Here is a 24240-nt window from a genome sequence, read left to right on the forward strand (position 1 = left end):
AATGTCTTTGAAAGGTTTTGAATATTTTAGAATGATTAATTTCTTTATTTATAGTTAAATTTTGGAACCAAGGAGTTAAATAAGCTTTGCTTTCAAAATTAAACTATTATTTCATATTTCTTTGTGGAAAATCGTCATTAAAAATCAAAAGTAAAAAATATATTAAAAACGTCTCGAGATAATATAGACTAATGCCCACATACCAAATTTAATCAAAATCGGACCACCGGTGTAGTTTGTAGCTTTGTACGCCAACCATACACACACCCAAAACTCAAACTTAAAAATGTTGATGAAAAATACTTTCTTTACTATGTAAAAAGAGAGAGCAAGTTAAAAACCATTTGACTGTGGTCTTTACCATTTTAACGTAAAAATTACGCCACGCTGATGTAGATGTTAAAAATAAACTAAATTTAAACACTTAACTTTTTAACACAAACACAAGTCAATACTCGAATACTGTGAAATATGTTCTGTAGCCGAAACACGAGTATTCTTTACAGTGTTGTCGCCATTTATAGATTTACAAATTTATGAGAGCGGCAAGGCGGTGGCAGTGAGGGTAGCCAAAGTGGTACACGGCACTTCCATTACCTAATGTTGATTGTTTGCTGATACTGTTACACCCCTCTTCGGGGAAAGGGCTGAAATAGAATATTGTCACCGATAGAAATACATTATGAAGTAACCTGAGAAGCCACAAATTGTGTTGTGAAATTGTCCCTAAGTGTGATTAGGAATAAACGTATGGCTGACAAATACTTTCGCCCATTAGCTTCTTATAAACCTTTATCATGTGCAATGGAGGGTTGTACAATTTTGTTTGGAATCATGACGGTCATAATATACTAAATAATCGGTCAAACTGTTTATCAGAGTCAAAAGAGCTAAAACATACAACTAACTGAATTTTAAACAGTTTTTTTTTACGAGAAGATCACCTTAAATAGTTAAATATTAAAAAAATGAAAAATTCTAGATACGGATTAGTACCCACACACCAAATTTCATCAAAATCAGACCACAGGTGTATTATGTAGCCCTTTACACATACACACACTCGTACATGTACAAACAGACCTCGAAAACCACTTTTATAGGTTCAGGCGACACTAAATAGACAATTCACTACCCAAGACTCAAACCTGAAAATGTTCTCTGAACAATACGTTCTCCATATATTGGTAGAGAAAATAAAAATGGGAAAAATATAATTGAAATTAATTAGTTTGTGGAATATTTGCATTTTAGAAGATTTGTCCCATCTTTCATCCTAGGGCATGCTCTAAGCCTGGAACCGTTGTACGTATTAATCAGGCAAGGTGTTTTATCACTTCGAAAGTTTTTGGTGATTGGTGGGATTCGAATCTGGACCCCGTAGAAAGAGGTTTTGAGTTCTAACCACTAGAACCAACCTGTCCAGATTTCTACGAGGCATATTAAAGCTGTCGATAAACTCCTCTAAAAAATCACAACGTGTTTCACTTGCTCCATGGAGCCTACACGCTCCAATGCTCCAAGGAGCAATGGAGCCGAATGTCTGGGAGCTCCATATCCGTCTTCGATGAGGCCGGGAAAGTCTTTGTCGAAATGATTACTTGCTTTGTACCGAGAAATGGAGTTGTCGGTTCATTGGGGAGGTTTGAATGGCTTCGTTTTGTCATTCTAGATTGATGTTATAAAAATTGTAACCTCAGATATATTGTGGCCTCGATTTTGTAAGCACCTTCGTGTTTCATTATGCATTTTGATTCTAATATAACCCAGTTTGAAGGTAGCTGCAAATGATAAAACCTTTAATTGTTCAATGCTATAAATTAATTGTACTGGAACTCCGTTGCGATTTCTCGGTACTGTAATCAAAGCACCAGAAATACTGCTCATTTTTTCGTTTAGAAATGCTTGACTGACAAACAGAAGCTCCGTGCGTGTTAGTTACCCATAAACTGCTGTTATCGATTAAACAACATCCAGCAGTCTACCTGGTGACAGCCTTCTGCCCTCTAAAGTCTAAATGATCAAACTTGTAACAATTGCAATGTTTAAACTGTAACAAATCACCACTTAATGATATCATTATCATTGCCTGAACACCGTAATGATTTGTAGTCAATGACAATGTCAATGTGCACCTTCAAAAACATTTGAGTGCTGTTGTTTTCAATAGTTTGTTGATTTAAAATACGCTACAGCAAACCTGCCAACTACGAGAGCTTCCATTTGCCTGATTGGTGGAAAGATTTTGGTAAACATTTGTTTGTTTTAGTCCGTTTTACCTCTAAACAGTACAACTCCCAATGCTGTAAAGATTACGGTTCAAAAGTTATTGCAACTTTTGTAACAGAAAAATTGAATTTAAATAAAGTTTTGACCATGACCAATTTTAATTAAAATTTAGTATGTTATAGTCCTTTTTACTCTAAACAAAATCACACAACCAAAGTTGGGTAGACTTCCGTATCTGTTGGCACAAACAACCGAATGAAAATATCGATCGATATATCGATTATTCAATATATCGTTTGGTTAGTTAGGTAAGGTTAACTAATCTAACTAACCAACCGATATATCGAATGAAACAATCGAACAATCGATATTTTTATTCGGTTGTTTGTGCTAACAGATACGGAAGTCTACCCCCAAAGTTGATATACTATAGTTGATACTATACGGTTCAAAGGTTATCAACCTTAGTTACTAAAGCGTAACTTAAGTTATTTTTCTCATAAAGTATCAAAATTACTCCTATGGGTAAGTGGTATAAGTTATAAAAGTTGTTGAAAAGCTAATGGTAAGAAAGGGTCGCCGGAATTTTATCCCCCTGGAATTTTACCCCCTGGGCAAAGCTGACGTCACTATGACGTAGTAACCTGAGTGGCCAAAAGTTTGTTCGCGGCCGGAATTTTACCCCCGCGGATTTGGAAGTCTAATGAAAATAGTCAGAGCGTGATTAATTAGATTAGCGATAAAAACCGGAATTTTACCCCCTGTCCATATAACTAGCGTTTAGGCAACTGAAGATGTACGGGCCGGATTTTTACCCCCGGAATTTTACCCCCCGGAATTTTACCCCCGGAATTTTACCCCCCGGAATTTTACCCCCTGGCTGATATTAGAAATTGAATGATTGATTTTATTATTTCTGTTTTAAATTAATTGTAAACATTTCATTATTTAGTAGCCTATCTTGATTTATTTATTTTGTAATCTCAACTAAGTAAACAGTATTCACTGTTTTATTTTGATCATATTAACCAACATTTGGCTTCAAAGATCGAATCCTGACACTCGAGTCTCAAAATTAATATTAAAACCCTGTTCGATTAGTTAATGTTACATATAAATTAAGATAGTCTACTTAATAATAAAATGTTTACCATTAAATTAAAACTGAATGACGATAATTAATCATTCTCACTAATTTATATCTGGCCAGGGGGTAAAATTCCGGGGGGTAAAATTCCGGGGGGTAAAATTCCGGGGGTAAAATTCCGGGGGGTAAAATTCCGGGGGTAAAAATCCGGGGGGTAAAAATCCGGGTCGTACATTCTAGGTTTTTATAATTTGATGTGTTCTGATTTATCTCACAACCGTGAAAATATAGGTTTAATTCCGCGTTTAATCCATCGAGCTGATGTCGCGAAACTCAAAAGTTCGCGGCCGGAATTTTACCCCCTGGTTTGTGACGTCACGTTTGCCCAGGGGGTAAAATTCCAGGGGGATAAAAATCCGCTACCCCGTAAGAAAGTATGTGTAATTGCTGATGCCGTTGAATTCGTTTGGGATCGAATCGCCAAAGTTTAGAATGACAGGCGAGCACTACAGCTTGGCTGCATACGAAGAAGATCATTGCTGTCCATTGCATAGTTTCTAAAAATAAACATATACTTTCCATAAAAATTACAAAAGTCTCTGTATATTGTCATGACTCGTTTCCCCTGGTCTTGGGCTGCGATTTACCAATTACCACAGATATTTCTGGCTAAGCTGTAAGACTCATCCATATAGTAACTGTTCAAGATTTCCTTCAAGATTCAAAAATCAATTGCAACTGCAATCGTGCTATGAAAAGTTAAAATACAAAATATTTCAAGTTCACAAATATACAAAGTTGAAAACCAAATAGAAAATAATCTCAGATATTCAAATATGGCGATCCCGCAGTATGTCTAGCATCCAGAAGTAATCCGCACTTGCGTCTCGACTCGAGGCTCTGTCTAAGCCTGCGTGAATTATTAAATTCCAGCAAATCCGCGGGAAACATTCCCGCCAAAACTACACGGCTGTCGTCTGTTAAATGTCACGTGACATCGATCTTACCCATAAGCCCGAGTGCACATCTGACGAGTGGAGAACTGTCATGTATTGTGGAGATAGAAGTTTGCCCCGAGGGCAAAGGTGGATCGTTGGTTAATGTTTGTAAATGTGTAATTTATTATGTATATTGACTTTTTAAATCTAGATACGAAAGTAGACATACTATATATGACTTAGCCTAGTCCAATGTGTATTTAAAAAGGGCTTTGAGTTTAATTGAATGTGAAGTACCCACTCAGTATACAATTAGATTTTACCCGGTCTTTCAGTTACTGTAATACTCAATTCGACATAAATAATGACATGATTTATGGTTTTGTTTCAGTTTGGCTTGATTAAAAAGTTTGTTTATCAGACGGAAATCAGTAGTTATAACACTCCCTACACTCAGTCCGGGCTTTTCAACTACGCCCGTACTGCCTCCACAACTTACACCAAAAAATATGTCTAATTCATAGTCAACTCACATTATATTTCTTTGAAAAATATATTGCCATCATCCAAACATTTCAACTGTTTCGATCATGTTTTATATGTTTCGACTTATAAATAAGAAATACAGGAACATCGTCATTATTCACACTAAACCTCTGAGCTACCTAAATCGGTGGATACACACCAAAATATTTTTTCTACATTCTCATCCTCTAACAAGTTCTATAATATTTAATTTAATTAAAAAAGATTAATATAGGTAACCAGACGGTTATCTAGAAAACATTTCTCATAATTTCTTACATTTGAAATACTTCAGCCAGTTTTCTAGTAAATCTAGTGGAAAATATTTTAGGAGAAGTAAAAGAAAGATTAATATGTGCCAGTGGAGTGAAGTGAGGGTAAGAAATGGCGGGACAATAACTCAAATTGGCGCGTTATCTGACAACTGTCACGTCCCTTAACAGCTGTCTCTGAGGAAATGGTGAAAGTATGCTTCGTAAAGCACGAGAAAGACGGGTGGTTTAGATTCTGTTGTTGACGTAATTGCAGAAGCGTAAAGGACTTTATGTAAAGGACTTCGTGGTATAAGCGCTAAACTACATGTGCAATTAACGCTACTAAGTTCGCACAGGTCAAAATTTATGCCTACTAGTGTTAATTCGTATTTTATTTCGCTAAAAATCCATGTTATCAATATAAAGCAACGCCAAAAACCATGTATACATTGTACGATTACCACAGCACTAATAATAAGTAACTATTATATAGCTCATCTTTAACTTAAATTATCATTTAGTCGGCCGGCAACAACTATATTGGCCTAAAATACCTACATTCGTATGGTAGAAATTTTATAAGAAAGTATTTAAGTATATATAATGAAATCAGTAAAACATAATATATTTATTATAAATGTACATGACAAACGAATGTTCTCTAAACGTATTGGTACTTTCCTGTTAAAGGAAACATTCATTATTATCGATGATTTTTTTTTCTCAATATATCGATATCAACAAATCGAAACATATCAGCTGACAACTACGATAAATTGTTCAGTACCAACAAACAATAATGAAATTATTATTAAACTGTTCTAAAATATAACCTAACATAACTAACCAAACTTGCTGTGTAACATTCCATGTTTAACTTGCCTTTTCTGTTATCAAAAGTAATTTTTAAATAGTACAGGAAGTTTGGTTGGTTATGTTAGGTTAGCTTAGAACAGTTTCATTTCTTAATCCATATAATAGACTATTTTAGCCTAAACAAGATCAGTTGTTAATATGTAATGGATCGGTAAACAAAAATATCGATATATCGAAAAAATCATCGGTAATAATGAATGTTCCCTTTAACAGGAAAGTACCATATATTCAATATTCTTTTAGGGAGAGGAGGGGAAATACTTTTACACAGGGGGCCAGCCTGTAGTGTGACTCCTAAATTATCAGACTACTATTAGTCTACAATATTATATGGCTGATTTGTAACATAATTTAATTTTAAACGTCATAATACTAGACAAAAATAAAATTTTTTACAGTTATTTTTACAACAAAATGTACGATCACATTTACATTTCCCGCCAAAACCCAGGGTCCTGGAATGGCGGGAGTTAATCCAATAAGTTATGCACCGTCGTCCGACACCCTCCAAAATTGATTTCCCACTAATCGGTTCGCTGCCACTCGATTTGAGAGCCGTCCCCACCCAAACCACCCTTCAGATGTACGGGAGATTTGATTAAGGGAGTTTCTGATTAAAACGTTGAAACAGTAAAATACTGACACAAACCATTATACTCGCAATATTTGTATGTAGTATTATAACATTTAGGTAGAGTAGTGCATCTGTCACTGCCACTCTTTCCTTCTTATATAGGAAACTACTGATCATAGTTGGGTTATTGTGCTCGAATTGAACTCAGAAATTAACTGGTTCGCGCCTGAGGAAAGACGTTAGCTTTTCGATGGCTCGAAGATAGACCTAACTGTGCTTGATCGTTGGTTTTGAATACATGATTCTGGCTGAAGAAACAACTTAATAAGCAATTCTAGCTATGTTGTCTAACAAAACCACACAGATCCTCTTGCTCCACATTGGAACAGGAGCATGCCCTAGCCACATAGATCATCTAGCTCCATTTTACTCCAGTCCTACATTTATATTTGTGTTAAAATACATTGTGATACGTCCTCATGTTATTTGGTAGCATAAGCATATTTCTGCCGTTTTTTCTCGAACGAAAGTGTTTTACGGATGTCAAAAAGAATACTTTCAGTTCAGAAATTTTAATAGATCTATTCATTAAGCGAATACAAAATAATTTAAGAACTTTTTTTCTTCTATCGTGATAAATATTTTAATAAAATAAGTAATGCTTACATATATTTTCCAAAACATATTTAAAATTCCAACCGATAAAACGCTTCTCCAACGAAGCTAAAGAGAATTGAAATGTTGGTGTTGGACATACTGTATTACGTCTGGATGATTCCAGAATTGGTTCACTTCGACGTCAGCTGACTCTTCCCACGGGATTTTATCCCCTCCCTTTCACACGCTACTCCCGACAATCCCTAGGGATAACCTAACAGTGGATAAAGGAATCCACAACTCATTGTACGAGTAACGAATCACTGCACAAACCCGAACCATATTAGGGGTTGGAAGAAAGTTTATCGTGGGTTAGTTGTTTGTCTTTGATATTATAATCAGTGTTATAGTACGTGCATTAACTCTATGCTTATAATATCAAAGAAAAAAGTCATGTACACATTGATTATACCAGTACTAGGTGAAACCCGTCGAAATCGACGGTTATTTTCAAGGATTACGCTAATTCATCTAACTGCGATAAATTTAGTGAAATTGTACATATTTTGAGCATTTAGCATTGTTTAAAGATTAATAAGTGTAAAAATAATAATGATAGTTACCAAATAAGGTTGATCATTCAATGAATAAAATATCTCCCATACTGTACGTCATCGGAGTTATTAGTATATTATCTGGTATCTCATCGTTTGGATTAAACTTTAAATAGTATTAAAATCATATTGGTGGATCTTTTGTAGTTAAACAGTTCCGTGATTTCATCAGTGTAATGCAGATTAATCTATGATTTTATTTGAAAAAAATATCTTTTTGTTGGGAAGATACGTTCAAACTTCAAAGGGAGATATCCATTACAGTGTAAGTTTGATTTTTCCTTCGTCACGTCGCGTCAGTTCATATCGTACTTCTGTGCTAATGAATAACCCTCTATCACAGTTTTGAGAAATTTGTTGTGGGGTTACTGAAGCTGGAATTCCTTGACATGGGGGATGTCAGTTAGTTGTCTCAGCCATATGAATTACATAAAGTTGTCAATATAATCTCTCTACGGAATGTGAGGTGTAGTGGAATATACTTTAAGTGAAGTTGGTTTTTATTCTTAAACTGTTAGGGGCCTCCTCATTTATACGCGGCTTCATTGACAACAAATAATGCAAATGACATAGCAATGGGACATTTCCAAAAAGCAAAAATACTGTAAATTTGTGTTACGTAAATATTGACGTTTACATGCATTGTTAATCAACGTATCTTATAAAGGATGATGTGATCTAGTTTAAAAGGAATATGACCTTTCTGTCATGACAGTAGCTGCTTAAATATTATTTACTCATTGGGCCATATTTACAGCCAAAATGTTGTGTTATTTTCAATAACATATGGGTAAGTTACATAGTTTTTTTTCTGCTGATCAGTGCACTTTAAGAATCTATATTTTGGAGATAAATTAAATGGTTTTTGTTGCAGAGTAGCGCTAGTAAACATGCACAACCCTTTTCGTTAGTCTAATAACATTAAAAGGCTCTCTAAGAATTCAAGTTCTTTTTTGTATAGGTACATATCTATATTATGTTTTCGCTAAGCTGAATGAATACATCGAAGTAACCTCTCTGAAAAGTCTGCAGTATATTGCAGTTTTCCAGCAGTATAATGACTTTATTTATCATGCAAATATTTCTACATAAATATTGTAAAATGTTATGTATGACATTAATCTCATGAACCTATGATGATCTGTCTAGAACAATATGATAAAAATAAAGACAAAAATTTTGAAAAGGGCAGTCACCAACCCGTTAAATAGATATAAGGTCAACGAGAAATAATTTTAAGAGTTAGTGTGATAAAAGGATTTTCCACTGATTTCGTCATGGTATATATTGCAAAACATAACATGATACAGAAAAAAAATAATTTTAAAATCAGAAGATAACATTGCAAATGCTTCTTTTGGACAATTCAGTAACTCCCAATTAATGTGTCTTGTTTAAAATAGAATTTACAAATTAACAGCTGTTTCATTAAAAAGTATTATCCACATGGCCAAAATGTAAACAAATCTGTAGAGGGATCTTTAAAGGCTTCTGGGGCAGAGCCCTAAGGGAATTTACTTCGTTTTTCTTTTGATAACCCATCTACAGACCAAGACCTTTCTTTTGACACCCCTACCAAGTTTCTACGCCCAGCCGTTCTCTCAAATTAGTGGAGACAAAGTTTCCAATTAAATTTTTAGATTACCCCATGTTAATCTTATGGGAGAAAATCTAACTTTGATGGAAGATCCTGCCCAAACTAATAAAGATATCAAAAAACGAAAAACACTTTGCAAAACTACAGATCAGGGCAATTATTTTGACATTTTAATCATCAAAATCGGTCCAAAAATGAGGGAGGAGTTCTGTTCACAAAAATCAGCTTAGCGTATTATATATATAGATTATCACCAATTGAGATTGGACGCACGAGGTGTGTAGTTTCCCAAATATGAGTGAAGAGTGTATAATGGAGCGAGATGCCTTGTGTAGCTGTTACTGCTTAAGATCAGCTGTTTCATTAGCCGTGACCATTTATGCTCATTGATCTAGGATAGCTGGGTCCAGTTTTAAACATCAACAAGTCTTTTCTCAAGATCGAACCGGTGACCTTTTGATTACTTAGGTAACGATACGGTTCAGTCAACAAATAGAAAAGTAATGAATATAACTAACTCGTCATCCCTCTACGCGCCCCGCAAATTAACATAGGGCTTCTTAAAGCCATCCCGGATTAACACGGGGATTTCCATACTAATGTTTTTAGTTGATAAAAGATGACAAACCTGTAAGGGTGTACCTCAGTCTATGTTAAAAACATTACATACATTTTTCCGTGCTGAATTTTCTTTTCAGTTTGGCTGGGTTAACAAAGTAAGCGTATTTGATAACGGCCACACTCTGCCAATGGCTATACTTTGGCCTCTACTACGTTCATTTTTACCTGGGTACAGCTTTAAAATGTCGAATGAAATACGTATTTCTATCAGTATTCAAAAACCAAAACTATCCGCAACGATACAATATTGTATGAAAAATATGATAGCACATCAATGGAATCATTTACACAGATTGTGTTAGAAATCAAATCAACGCCGCTATTATGTACTTGACGTGGTACCAATGTCATTGTAACAGCAATGATAATTAATGTCAAACAAACAGCCACATTCAAATCAGCTGTTTTTGACACATACACAAAACACATTGTTGTACGAGCAGCTGATCCCCAGCTATTGTTGTTGTTGAGTACCACAACAATAACAATACTGGCTCGGTTTGCTGAAAGCCTCTTCAACTTTCCGTTAGAATGTTTTCAGATTGTGTTTACGTGGTTCTTAGAGTTCATGTTTTATAGTGGCTAGGAGTAAGTATTTGGGTTGTTTTTTTTGTGTAATTATTTAAGCGGTAGTTTAAATCGTTATGTATAATACCGTGGAGTAGATAATCTGTTACCAAACTAAAGCCTGATTTTGAATTAACAAAACTGTTAGCTCCATTGAGCCGCGGACACACTGTTGAAATACATATTTTTACATGACTTTTTTAAGTTTGTCAACAATAAGAACATACGACTGCTATAGCATCTTAAATAGTCCTATCATCTACCAGATATCGTAAACTTAAAGTCAACAAACAGCTCTATACCTTCCCAATTTGTGCATGACTTATGATGGACTCGAGCTTCTACCATTGTGTCTGAACCATTTACCTTCTTTTGTTTACTTATAAGCTGTTGTGTTTCAGGGAATTCGACTACGTCTAGAAGAGCTTTCTGAAGATGAGACGACTTGCACTTTCGGTGAGTAATTTCTCCTGACTCAAACAAATTAAAAAACCTTTAATTTGTAAGTAACCTCCCTAATTTAATGATCATAGGTAATCGAAGCATTAGGTGACATCATTGACTATTGGATACAGAAGGTAACATGTAATAGACTGATTTGTGGCTTTCAGTCATAGAAGGCTGCATGTATACATTAACGACGTGCACTATAACCTTTGTTCATAACATATCTTTTTTTGTATTTTGTGAGGAAACTTTAATTGTTACCGCTTCAGACTGCTGGCAAAGAAATTCTTTAGGATGACTATTGGTCATATAGACCTACTGACTATTGAAACTGCATGTTCAATCTTACCATCTTTTGGTACCTTAAAATATGACGATTTTAGGAGTTACTTTGAAGAACTTTAACGCTTGAGAGCGTTGGTGTCTAAAATACGTTTATTTAATTTTAGGATACGTTTTATTATCCTGATTAATATTGCAGGGAATAAAGTGTTGTTGATCATGTAAGCGTAAGAAACGTTAAACGTTTACTAGGATTCACTATTAAAACGAATATGATAATTATTTTTTCATGTTGTTAAAAAATAGCATACCTCCATCAACTGATAGTCCCTGCACACCACACCATGTTGTGTTCGGCATCCTTTGATCTCGACTCCGAACCGAAACGATTTTCCATGTTGTCACTCGATGGACATTAACGAAGCGGTGACTTAGGCCCTAAATAAGCATTTGGACGCCGTCTTTGGAGAAACAAGTGTCCAAACGTCCAATAAACTCGTCCCAGTGACAATAGATTACTGGCCGGGGAGTCGCCTTACACCAATAATTGACAATGCGTATCATCGTGGGAGGCGTCAAAATCAGCTGTTATGGAAAGTCCTCTTTGATGTCCTTCTTCACGTTCCGCTTTACACATTACTTAGGCTAGATAATAGATAAATAGCTTAAAAGTCATTGGTGATCGGCAGGATTCGAACCCGGTACCTCCAGCCCGAAAACCCGCACTAACGCTAGACCATCCTACTCCAACAATATTTGACAACAGTACCACAGAAAACAATTATCAATAATCAATTATTTAAAATGGGGATGCCACTATGTGCGTATTTTAACCCCCCAAATATGAGTGAAGGATGAGTGGCGCGATCTTGTAGTCTTGTTCGTGACTAAGGCCGACATAATCCTTAGACACAGCTGTTAATTAATAGCCCATACAGCTAATGGCAACTAAGGGACCTACTGTTTATAGTGGAATCCGAACCACATTCTTGCATGGTATTAACGAATTGGACTAATTATCAGGATAGTGCTGCGGATAGTCATAGTACTCACAAGTGCGGACGTTAATCCACACCAGGGAGTATCGCATCCACAGTGCATATCTATAAATATCCACAATTCGTGACCTCCTAGTGGTTGGATTACAGGACGACGCCACCGTCCGAGTCCTCAATTGCATTTTAAATTGTATAAAATTGTAAAACATACTACTGCCCCCTTATACTTATTGGTTTAACAGTACGTATCTCTGTGAAGGAGGGGTGAAACAGCTGTTATGGAAAGTACGAGTTGCCATGCATAACGTGATTAGAAATGCCATTGCTACCATAAATGGTAGGTTTATATCAAGATGCATGGAGTAATACATCTTGGGTTTATATTACGCCCCAAGGAGAAGGATGAGGATTTGCAGGTTCGAGCTCGTTTCAAGTTTGAATTGATTATGGTCAGGTATTTCTGATGATTGCTAAGCTACGACAATTAAAATACATTAGGTATCTCTAAACTATGGTTATGTTTGACTGCAAAATATATTTAACGTATAAGCGGATGATATAAAACGTGTATTTTTGGTCCTAACGCTAATTCACTACTATCGTGTAATTTGAAATAAATAACAATACGCATTTGGGTTATTTGTCTATGTTCCAACCTACCCTAAAGTAACCGAATCTAAATACCGTCCTAAATACAATATCTAGATAATTATGACATTTCAACCCAAAAAACATTGGTACAATAGTGAATTAACGAAAAAGGTCCAAAATAATCCTAATACATACATTTATAACGCATGGTTTTCAAGTGTAACTTAATCTTTCTCAACTAATCCCCAGTCTATAATCATAAGCTTTGAGAGCAAGATCCTTCTCTACGTTGCACTCGGATGTCGAGACATGATTGTATTTTTCTCGGAAATGCCGCCACGGTATAAAATGCATGCCTAACTCCCCAGGGACCCGTTTTACGGCTAGTTTTTGTTTCTTTAGGCCTTTCTACGACACCACCGAAATTACAATTCCAGGTTCCCATAAACCTCGTGTAATTAAAGTCCTCCTGGGACGGATGAAATTTCAGATCCGTCCTTCTAGGACGTTAACTGTCCTAGACGAAATATAGTGCCGAATAAAACCTAAGCACGATTCATTTTCCAATGCTGTTTTGTAAAGAGATCCGTTGGTTTGGGAAGTAATGGTTGAGTAGAAAGTTTAAAAATATTTTAAACATTTTAAATAAAATGAGGTTTTTGACAGGGTGTAGACAAGCTCTTATAGTACATTTTGTATGTTCTTTTGTAAAGAACCCCGATATGATATGGTTTTGGGTGCAATTTCGTTTACTAGAAAAGTTCGATCCTTTAAAACTATTTTAAATAGTAGATTTTACAAAAAAATCATTGCAAAAGTGCATTTTTTGCCACAAACATGACAAATTGTATTATTGTACAAATCTGCGATCATGTTTAAACAAAAATAATAAATTAAATTGATTTTATATAATCATCACTGATCAGTGTAGGAAAAGCGAAGATCGTCACTTAACTCCTACTAAAACAACCTCCTATAATAACAAATCTAAAGGAGCTAAAATTGAAAACAGCTTAAATACTAAGTGGACAATTAATTAGTGGTTTGTTAGCAAAGAGTAATACCATATATCCATAGCCCTTAGACTACAGGAGATAAAAAAAAATCTGAATATTAAGAAAGTGTTTCTTACATCATTAATGCTACAACATATAAAAATAATCACAAAATTGTGTAAGCCGTCACCTCCCTTTCCCAAGGCCCGGACGCGAAGGGCGGAACCCGGCGCCTGCCAGCCCTTGTCGCCTCAATTTGACCCAAAACACGTCTTTGTTCTCCCCTCACTCACCTGAGATTGATTAGCTCCACCGGAAGTTCCCCCCTGCGGCCGGAAACAAAGCTTTATTGTTCATCTTGATTGCGCATCATTTCTCTATCTCCTTTCATCCTGCTCATTGTTGGAGCCCCCACGGATTTGGGCCATTTCGGTTCTGCGGATGTTCAAGTGAGAAAGTTCCAGTTGAAGGTCTTGTCAAAATATTGATGAGGAAATGATCTTTAGATGGTTAATTTTCGTATCCTGTCCTTTTGGCAGGACAGGTTCACGGTGCAGAGATTACGGTTAAGATTTTGGCTATTGGTTGTACGGATGTTGGTTTTGAGTGAGGAAGTTTCCGTTGAAAGCCTTGTCAAAACACTGATCAGGAAATGGTCTTTAGATGGTTAATTTTCGTATCCTGCCCATTTGGCACGAGGTTGTACAAGTTCGCAATGCAAGTGAGAAAGTATTTAGATAAGGATATCCTTATTAAATAACCTTTCAAGGATGTTCCTGTCAAAATGAACTTGGTTAAGAGACAAGCCCTTTGAAGAGGAATCCCCTTGGTACTGGTAGTCCAACTATCGAATCCTGTCCTTTGCATTCGTTCGTACAGATTCACAACGCGCGTGAGACAAAAATGTTGATGTACTTGATGACGTCCTCGTCACATCTGTCAAGGATGGTCCTGTCAAAACAAACTTTACGGTAAAGCGAGAAACAACTAAAATAGGGTATAGCTCTAGTAGTCTACTCTCCTGCACCTGATTCTCATAGGTTCTTTACATTCCCAATACAGGAGAAAGGCTTGGACTCTTTCAAGGATGTTCTTATCCAATAGTCTTGATAGTGGTGAGAAACTGTTGTACACTGTCTTTTTATTATGATACAATTCCTTCATTTCAAGAATGCTGTTTAAGAAAACCTGTGGGTACGCGTAGGAATATAAATATATAATGACGATAGGCAGTGTTTATAAGAGGGACCTTAAATCGTCGTTATATCGATTGAGATATTTAATATTAAACTGTTATAAGAATGACTAAGTAAACCAAAAATATGGCTTTTATTCATTCAAAATTACAACCATGTTTTAGTTAAGAACAAATTATTTCATATGTCGAATAGTTCCATTTTGAGTTAAAAACCTTTCCACTGAAATTAAACGTGCACTCTACCACTTTGAAATCTCTTTATATACTTTTTTCTCGTGGCGACACATTTCCAGGAATTGTCCAACAGCTCCTCTTTTGAGTATTCAAACCTTCTTTTCCATTGTGCTCTGCCCTGTGGGGTTTATTGCTAATAAAACAATCGCCTATTGTCAATACCGTGAGGTTATAAACGCACGCACGAGCAGCCATATACCTCCCGCCGCGCAGGTAAATCAACTCTCTAATTAATATCTTCCATCTGTCTTGGTGGCGGCGGTGTTTGATGTATGTAATATATTAGAGCACCGAGGACCTTGCGAGTCTAGATCTCCCCAAGGGTTTGGATTATGATAATATCTCCTCAGACATCTGCCGGGGTCATTGGTGAACTTTCAGAGAGTTTTGAGTGTGCGCGGGTCTATGTTATACCTGGGGAGTTATTTTGTAGTCAAATGGTAAGTGTATTTTACCGTTATCCAGAAATTTCCTATAAATTCAGCAGATAAATCATACTATGGAAAGGGTATGGAAAGGGAAATATTTAAAACATTGCTTACAACTGTGGATACGTGTACTTCTCTATTACAATCCCATCGTATCATTGCATCCTGTGCAGTACTTCATAATATGTTTTCAAAGATTTTGACAATAACATATTTTTGACAGGTTTAATCCATTGATTGTACTCCATGACAAAAGCTAGGGACTGAGCCAAGGTTTAAAACACTGTTCATGATAGATTATTGTTGAACGACTATTCTGAAACATTCGAACTAACCCATAGCGGCTGGGGTTAAAATAATGATGTCACTTATTTTCAGCTTAAACACGCTGAGGATACCTCATAGGTGTGATATTCCCGTCATAAGCTGGCGTCATCCACCTTGCAAACAGAAAATCACAAATGTTTTGATTTGAATGTCATTTTTTCATATTTTTTCTCAATAGCGAAATGGCGTTTGCAATCTAGGTGACGTCAGCATAAGAGAAGAAATCACACCGAGGTTTTATCCTTCCACCATGATAGGCACCAGTAATTATTGCTCATAGGTACATGCTGTATGTTCTCGTGTACTTAGGAAGGATGTTAATGTTAACTAGTGGCATCTAGGGACATAAGCCCCTAAAAAGACAAAAAACTCAGAATCAAACATTTTTCACGCAGCAGCTCTGACAGTTATTGTAAGTTAATCATTTGCAGATAAATTTATTGAAAGCATAGTAAACACACTTCACGGACTCTATCAATAGAATTAAAAGTAGAATAAAATTGATAATACATTTGTTATCACATGTTTATTGTAGTTTTTCATTTTCCCAATGCATTTTAAATGTAAGATACTTTTCATTATTTTTTATTTTCCGGTATGTTTGGACATATTTCCTGACCCCCTGGGACAAAGACCTTCAATTTGAGCCTCTTCCCGTCATCCTGCAAACTGTCAAACTTGCACAATAATGAATAATATAGATTCCAAAAGAAATGTTTAAATAACATATGTTTTGTCTTGGAATTGTAGTCACCTGTAAACAAGTTGTTGTCAAACAAAGTCCATGAAAACATTTATATACTAGCTTACTAACCAGATTCTTGCGAGGCAAATTAATTTAGGTTACATTGTTGTCATGCTTGTTATTGTGTAGTTTGACAAATCTTGCTTAAGATAAAAGTATTGTTCTCTAGTCATGAAAAGAGCTACTAAATTTCAAATACTCATCGCATACTACATAGTAAGTATAATTATTGGCATTGTAGTGGTCATTTTGTCTACACCGATCTGCCTCGATCCAGAGTGCGTCGAAAAGGCCGCGTTCATCCAAGGCAAAATGGGTGACAACGTAGACCCGTGCAAGGACTTTTACCAGTTCCTCTGCGGTGGCGCTCCACTGGTCATTCCGCCGGAACTGGTCAATTTTACTCACAACTTGGGGAACGTGTCCAACACGCCGTTTGATACTGAATCTGTTTACAATTTCATGGTGAGGAAGGTGTCCAACTACGCCGGCTCGGCGAGAACTGGAGCATTCTCGGCAGAGACACAGCTCTACCACGAGTCTGTACTGGCCAGGTTCTTCACGATGTGCGAAAAGGCCGAGGAGTCCGTCGATACAGCCACATCCGAAGACGTCAAAATCAAAATGCAACTCTCAATTGACGGAACTGGAATGACTCTGAAAGACATTTTCCATGAATCCACGTTTAATAAGTCACTATCTGTCGGAATATACGAATACCGTTTAAAAATGTTGGGATTTCCTGGTCGGCACTTTTTCGATTCGGCTGTTAAACGAGACTACATGGATCCTGAACATTTGGCCTTTTACATCGGTAGACCTGTGTCGTTTCAAAGCATATCCCGTAATGAGCTGAAAAAGAGAGCAAAAAAAGAGTGGTTTGAATGTGTCGAGGCAATTGTTAAGGTTTACGCTCCGACTTCAAAAGAAGGCGAAATTTCTAACGATTTGTTGTATAAGTTTATAGACTTGTGGTTCGAAATTAGAGACTCGCTGGACACTGTTGAGAACAAGAATTTGGTGAGGGACCGACCGGTGAAGCTGCGCGAGATTCAAGAGTGGTTCCCGGATTTGGACTTTGCAGGGTTCCTCAAAACTATGCAAGCCAGCCCGAAAAGCATGCGTTATGTTTACATTCAGGCTAATTCGCAGAACTACTTTGAAGTTTTGAGAAAGATTTTGAGTAAATATACGAGACAAGTCAAAGTTATATATCAGGTGATCAATAACATTTTTGACATAATGCCTTTCCTCTCGTTTGATTCCCACATAGGTTCTCTGTTTGAAGGCATAACCTCGTTAAAATCTCAGGGCGAGATCTGTAAGAACTTGCTGGGAAATAGGTTCGGAGGAATGATCTTATCTCTGATCATAGAGAGGTTTGACATCCAACGAAATCCACCGGAAGCGATATCTTCAGTTTTCCCGATTTTCGCTGACGTCATGAGACGAGCGATAGCGAAAGCTTCTTGGATGGACTCGCCGACAAAGCAGAGTGGTTATGCCAAGTTGAAAGCTATAAAGACGCAGATATCGTTGTCTAAAAAGCAATTTGGAAGTGTGAACACGCCTGGAAAAAGATCGAGGTATTACAACGGGCTTTGTTACCAGAGAAGTATTTTGACAACTCTTATGTGCATGAATAGTTTTTTCACTGTGAAAAACTATGGCTTGTTCACAAGGGAATTGACTGGATTCGATCAAGCGGACGAAATATCGATGGGAGGCATAACGTACGAGCAGGATACTAACACATTCCACGTGCCTATTTTCATTCTACGTTTCCCAGCTTTCGATAACGCTTGGCCGTTCCACATCAACTTCGGTGGAATGGGAATAGAGATCGCTGCAGAGATCACCAAGGGCTTCGACTTGAAGGGTTCGCAAAGAGATAAGTTCGGCCTCGCTTACCCGTGGTGGACAAACCTCACGTGGGAAAACTACAAGAAAAAGGAAGTGGAATGTTCAAAGCTAATGCTACCGTTAAACAAGACCAAAGCTGCTTACGTCAAAAATATGAATCACACAAACTTGACAGACGAAGACATAGAGAGAGGTGAGCTTAGAAAAGCGTACTGGATAAACTTCGTGGGCGTTAAGATGGCCTACAAAGCTTATAAGGATTTCATCCAGACTCAGACAGCGACGGAATACAAACTTCCTGGACTGGAGGGCTTCACCACCGCGCAAAACTTCTTCCTCTCCCACGGGTACATGCGATGCTTGACCCCCATGGCGACTGAAGAGATGAAACAAGCCACTAAAATCTACTTCAAAGTTATGTCTAGTATGAAAGAGTTCAAAGAGGCGTTTAGGTGTTCTTCGAAACCATCAAATCGGATGGAGGCAGTTGTCAGCAAAGCGTCTAGTAAATGTGCACTGTTTTAACATTGGTAATATCTTGTTCATTCATACCGGAGTCTTCAGTTCGTTACAGATTTCAATGAGATTTGTGTGTGGATAGTTTATTGGCGTGTTCATTGTCTGTCTTAAAGCGTTGGACGGAAAAATAATCTAAATAGTAAATCCATACACACAATTTCAATGCTTATCATTTGGTTTTGTTTTTAATAGAAATCTCATATTTTTAAGTGACGACTTGTATGAGATTTATCTTGTATCTCAATGACTACCTGTATGTAGCATTCTATATTCAATAAAACTGGTTTCTTTGAATGATCGACTCCTCGTATGATTTGCTATTTGCAAATTAGTAGTCCAATAATTAGAATATTCGATTCAGTTTGATAGTAGTTTTTCTTTCGTAGTTTTGTTGTTCTCATTTTTTCATTTTCTACACCTATTCATAAACGAAGCCAATAACGATTGTAAAATCGACACAAAAGTATAATGACTGAAATCATTATAAGTATAATACTGTAATGTCTGAAAATAAAGCCACAACTAAAGCTTGTTACTTTAAAAAAAAACTAGTGAATTCTTGGGTATAGTTAGTTGCAAATAACTGTTCTCCTGATTTAATGCCAGGTAATAGTAATAAGTAATTTCTAATGATTATAATATAACCAGTAAAATATTTATTTCGGACAACTATTACGTCACATGTTCCTATCACAGTTAAGATTTTTTGTGTGAAAAAGAACATCTTTATGGTGGATTTGGGAAAGAAATATCACTCGTTGAACGTAGTAGTTTTTTTTAACTTTGTTTCCCTTGCAATTTCAGCAAGATATTGTTGCCCCCCCCCTATCATCCGTCACCAATATGTTTTGCCCCCCGTGGAGGGGGGAGTGTGACTGTGATTTTCACGACCATTGGTGACAGTAAAAGTGTCCCAGGACGGTTATATGTGAGACCACACACCTTGCCACCGAACATCTGCTTTTCTGCTATGAGGGGCGAAGGATGAGTGAGTCAAATATGACCCTGAAAGATAACGGAAACAATTTTAAAAGTTTGACTTCATATTTCCATTGCATTAGGGGGAAACTAAACTTGAACTTAAATCTCTAATTGTTTGTGTTAATTTCTGTGGCATTTTTAAAGAAGGTATCACAATCGACTTTACTTTGGTGACCAAACGAATGTAGGCAATTCAAGCCAAGTATGAATGGAGATGAGTGTAGGTTGAGTGGCGCGATCTTGAAGTCTTGTGGCCAACACATTCCTCAGACAAAGGACATTTATTACATATGCTGGGCCTCGAACCTGTCACTCGCTCACCAAAGGTCCGAGTAGACACACACAACACAAAGCACACACAGAAGAAGACTCACACACAGTGTTGTGTGTTCTCTCTGTGTGTTGTGTGTCGTTAGCTGGACTAGTAACATTTTGTAGCTATCTTTACCCGCTCTTTGAAACGCATTATGAGATATGAGACAAATGTAGTCCTTAGCTACTTTATAAGAACAGTGATATTATATGTACATAGTGTACGTATCTGCAAAGGACGTAGCGTGCTGTTCGTCTGGTAGGACAATCACTAGAAGCTATATAAACGTACTTTTACAGGATAAATATTTAAGATACTAGCTGAGTACCCGTCCTTCGTACAGGGTTGGTATACAATGCTTTTTGTAGTTAAATACTCATGCTTTGCATTTGCAATGAGAGAGGACACGTTTTGAGAAAATTTGGTTTACTATAATTTACAGTATACTATAGTATGTAGAACATCTACAATAGCCATAATGTTCTACCATTTTACCTAAACAATAGAAAGAAGTAAAGTTCTCACACTCAGGTTTTTGTTGCTGCTTGGTTCATAAATGTATAGAATGTTTTATCTATGGTATAGACTAATGGTGCTGCACCCTGTTGGTAAACCGTATAACCTTTTAATGCTATTGAATATCATAGAAACAAATTGTGTAGTTGAAACAGCTGGCAAATTTATTTAATTCCTTTTAAATGTGAATACTCATAAGGTTAACATGAGAAACTCTAGAGCCGCTGGGGCAGAGCCCGAAAGGATTTTTGAGGTAAGAATATGTCTATATGTTAATCGGGAATGTGAGCTATCATCATACCAAATTTCAACTCCACCCGACCAGTAGTTAATGCGTGATTGAACTTCAAACAAACAAACAAACAAGCAAATAAACAAACAAACACACAAACTTTCACATTTATAATATTAGTATGATAATTTCTTTATTTGGCCGATTGAACGTGTACGTACATTGATAGTTTGTTTGAAAAATAATAAGGTTTTACTTTCCAAAATGCCAACTCAGTCATGTGAAAGACCATCTAACATCATTGATATAGATGGTGCCTATGTGCGTATTTGTCTTCATAATTAGAATCATTGACTATAAATACCTACCTGTAGGTATAGTCAATGATAGAATTAAATAAATGTTTTAAAAGGATGAAAGTAGAATACAGGGACTCCCGGAACTCTCTACCAATATTTTAGGGCATTGTTCTCGAGTAAAAACCATTTAAATTGTCCGGAAGACCTTAGTTACTCACACAGCCACCATTTTTTTTTTCACTTATCAATTGTTGTTTCTAAACAGTTGTTAAAGATACGAAATTGAAACTTTGCACAAAAATGTATAACAACTAGATGAAGCTACAAAGAAATTTTTCGAATTTTTCAAATTCATAAAACAAATTGGTGGTCATTTAACTTGTTTCTAAAATTAACGGGAATTGAGTTATTTTTGAACCAAAATGTAAAATAGCTGCCAATTTGTTTTATGAATTTGAAATTTTTCATTTTTTTATTTTTTTTTTACTTTGTCTAGTCATAAATGTTTTGTGTAATGTTTTCAATTACTCATATTAAAACACTGTTGAGAAAAAAATAATAATTGAAAAAAAACAGAATGGCGGCTGTGTGAGTACCTAGAGTGTAGGGGTCTCGGCCACCGGTCGTAAATTCAGGGGCCATATAAAGTAACCACCTAACTTAACATATCAAGTGAAAGGTTTGGAATAATCTAACCTAACCTAGCCTAACCAATCAATATGTGGATTAGGCCCAGAGGTGGCCGGTTCTCCGTTTCCCGAGTACTAAGGACTTCCGAACAATTTAAATATGATATTAGATATGTTTCTTACTCAGGAACAATAGCCTAAAATATTAGTAGATAGTTCCGGATTAAGATGCCTTATATTTTATTTTAATGTGGTGTGGACGCCTTCAATATACGAAACTACTTGTGGTGTCCTGACTGTCGAGCGTTTGTCATGGTTTTTACGAAGGAAAACACGTACAACTACTTGTAGAAGCACAGACAATATAATACTTTATTTATTGGTTTATTCCATTGTCTGTGGTAGAAGTTTATACAGTATAATAATGTAGCAACCCAACCGTGCAAATGCCGTTGATTAAATTAATGTAATGTATATATGTTTAATTTATGCATAGTTTATTATGAGTACACATTTCACGTTGTGCCAGCAGCGCGATTGTGCATACATTCTGAATACTTATACCATCAATAGATACCAAACATAATGTGTATTATTTACAATCTATGATCTTTAAAACCAGAGCTGATATCGCATGTTTTAAAACAAATATATAAAATCTTAAGAAGAACAGATTTTGTTGAGGTTTTTAACATTTGTTCATTGTTTATGGAAATATTTTAGTTTTCCACGAGAAGTTTTAAACATCTGTTTACAGTACTTGATTTGTCAACATTATGTTTCATGCATTTTGTTGCAAACTTATCTTTTAGAACTATCAACGAAACCATTAAAAGAATTAGAACTCCTTACTACTTGTACCATAAATTTAATTATATGTTATTTGTATTGTTTAATAAATGCACAATTTCTTACACGTGCATTTCTTACGTGTTATCATCGTATCTCTCAATAAATTCTTTTGAAATAAGTCGTGTTTATTAATCTGCTGTCTTTTTCTTAGAGAATAACTTTAGTTTGGAAAGATAATACAGAACATTTAAAAGTTTGTTCTTAACTTTAAGTATTCCTGGACAAACTAATTTCCGCACAAAAATCCTTTCTAATTGCACTTTATTTCTATTAACTTATAATCAGGAAAGTAGAAAAAGCAATTCCAAGCGGATTCGGCCCTTAATCGAAAATGACGACGGACAAAACATTGGAAATAGAAAATATTAAACTATCCAAGTCGAAATAACTTTTCCATTCGAAGTCGTGGAGAACATTTCCAGCACTTAGGGGAAATAAAAGAAACCAGATGCAATACAATGGTTCCCCCTAAGGGTCCCCGAGCGTAATTTCGAGCCTATTGTTGAGCGCTTCTTCAATCGAGTTTCCGAAATATATTGCCATCACCTTAACGGAAACCTCGGTTTGGTGTTTGAAAGCAAACATATGGTTTGGGGTTGATAATGCGAAAATGTTTTTAGCTAAGATGATTTGTGAATGACTTCGATTTTTTTAATGTCTTTAGTGTTTGCTATCTTACACAAACTATGACGATTACCGATAAAGACCAACTCACCCCATTACTTCATTTCACAGTTCTATGATGACCAAGACACAGATGAGATGGGTGAGTTGCCCAGTGGTAAATGTTTTGGGTTTCGGTGCGAAAGAAACAAGTTCGATTCTCAATATATCTACAAAAATTGTCCTGCTTTCGCTTTCTCTTAAAACCGCTTATTATTCCTTCAATGCAATTGCCACTGGCATTGATACTAAGAAGACGAGATAATATAGGCGTATATAAAAACAGATCAGGGTTTATAATGGATTTAAATCAATAAATTGAACACTTGATTCTATCGGATTATTACTCGCATTCTCCAAAGCCAAATTCCCAAACCGACTAGGTGATTGTGGTTTATCGATCGATTCAAAGCCCACATAGGTTCACCCACCAAAACACACAAGCCCACCAGACCACCCGCGGAATTGTAACTATATCGCTATGTAATAATTATATGTGGTATTAGAGCACATATGGTACAATACAATCCACCCTTGAATTGTAGAAAATATTCATCCGACACCAGCACACACAATCGCAAACCAAATCGCAAACAACTTGAAACACGTTGAAGCAGGATTCAGATTTGAAAGATATTGGTTCCTTTAA

The 24240-nt window shown here is 36.2% G+C and overlaps 1 protein-coding gene across 1 annotated transcript in view; it reads left to right on the plus strand.

Moving 5' to 3' along the window:
* LOC128996833 (protein naked cuticle homolog) overlaps positions 1 to 24240 on the plus strand; it is an 86976-nt gene that overhangs the window by 11066 nt on the left and 51670 nt on the right. Inside the window, exon 2 of the mRNA XM_054422328.1 lies at positions 10881 to 10935. Coding sequence (XP_054278303.1) covers positions 10881 to 10935 — 55 coding nt within the window. The remainder of the gene's footprint in view (positions 1 to 10880; positions 10936 to 24240) is intronic.

Source organism: Macrosteles quadrilineatus, unplaced genomic scaffold (assembly GCF_028750875.1).
Source record: "Macrosteles quadrilineatus isolate MER2022 unplaced genomic scaffold, UCM_ALF_1.0 Scaffold_6__1_contigs__length_79288215, whole genome shotgun sequence".
Taxonomy (NCBI): Eukaryota; Metazoa; Arthropoda; class Insecta; order Hemiptera; family Cicadellidae; genus Macrosteles; species Macrosteles quadrilineatus.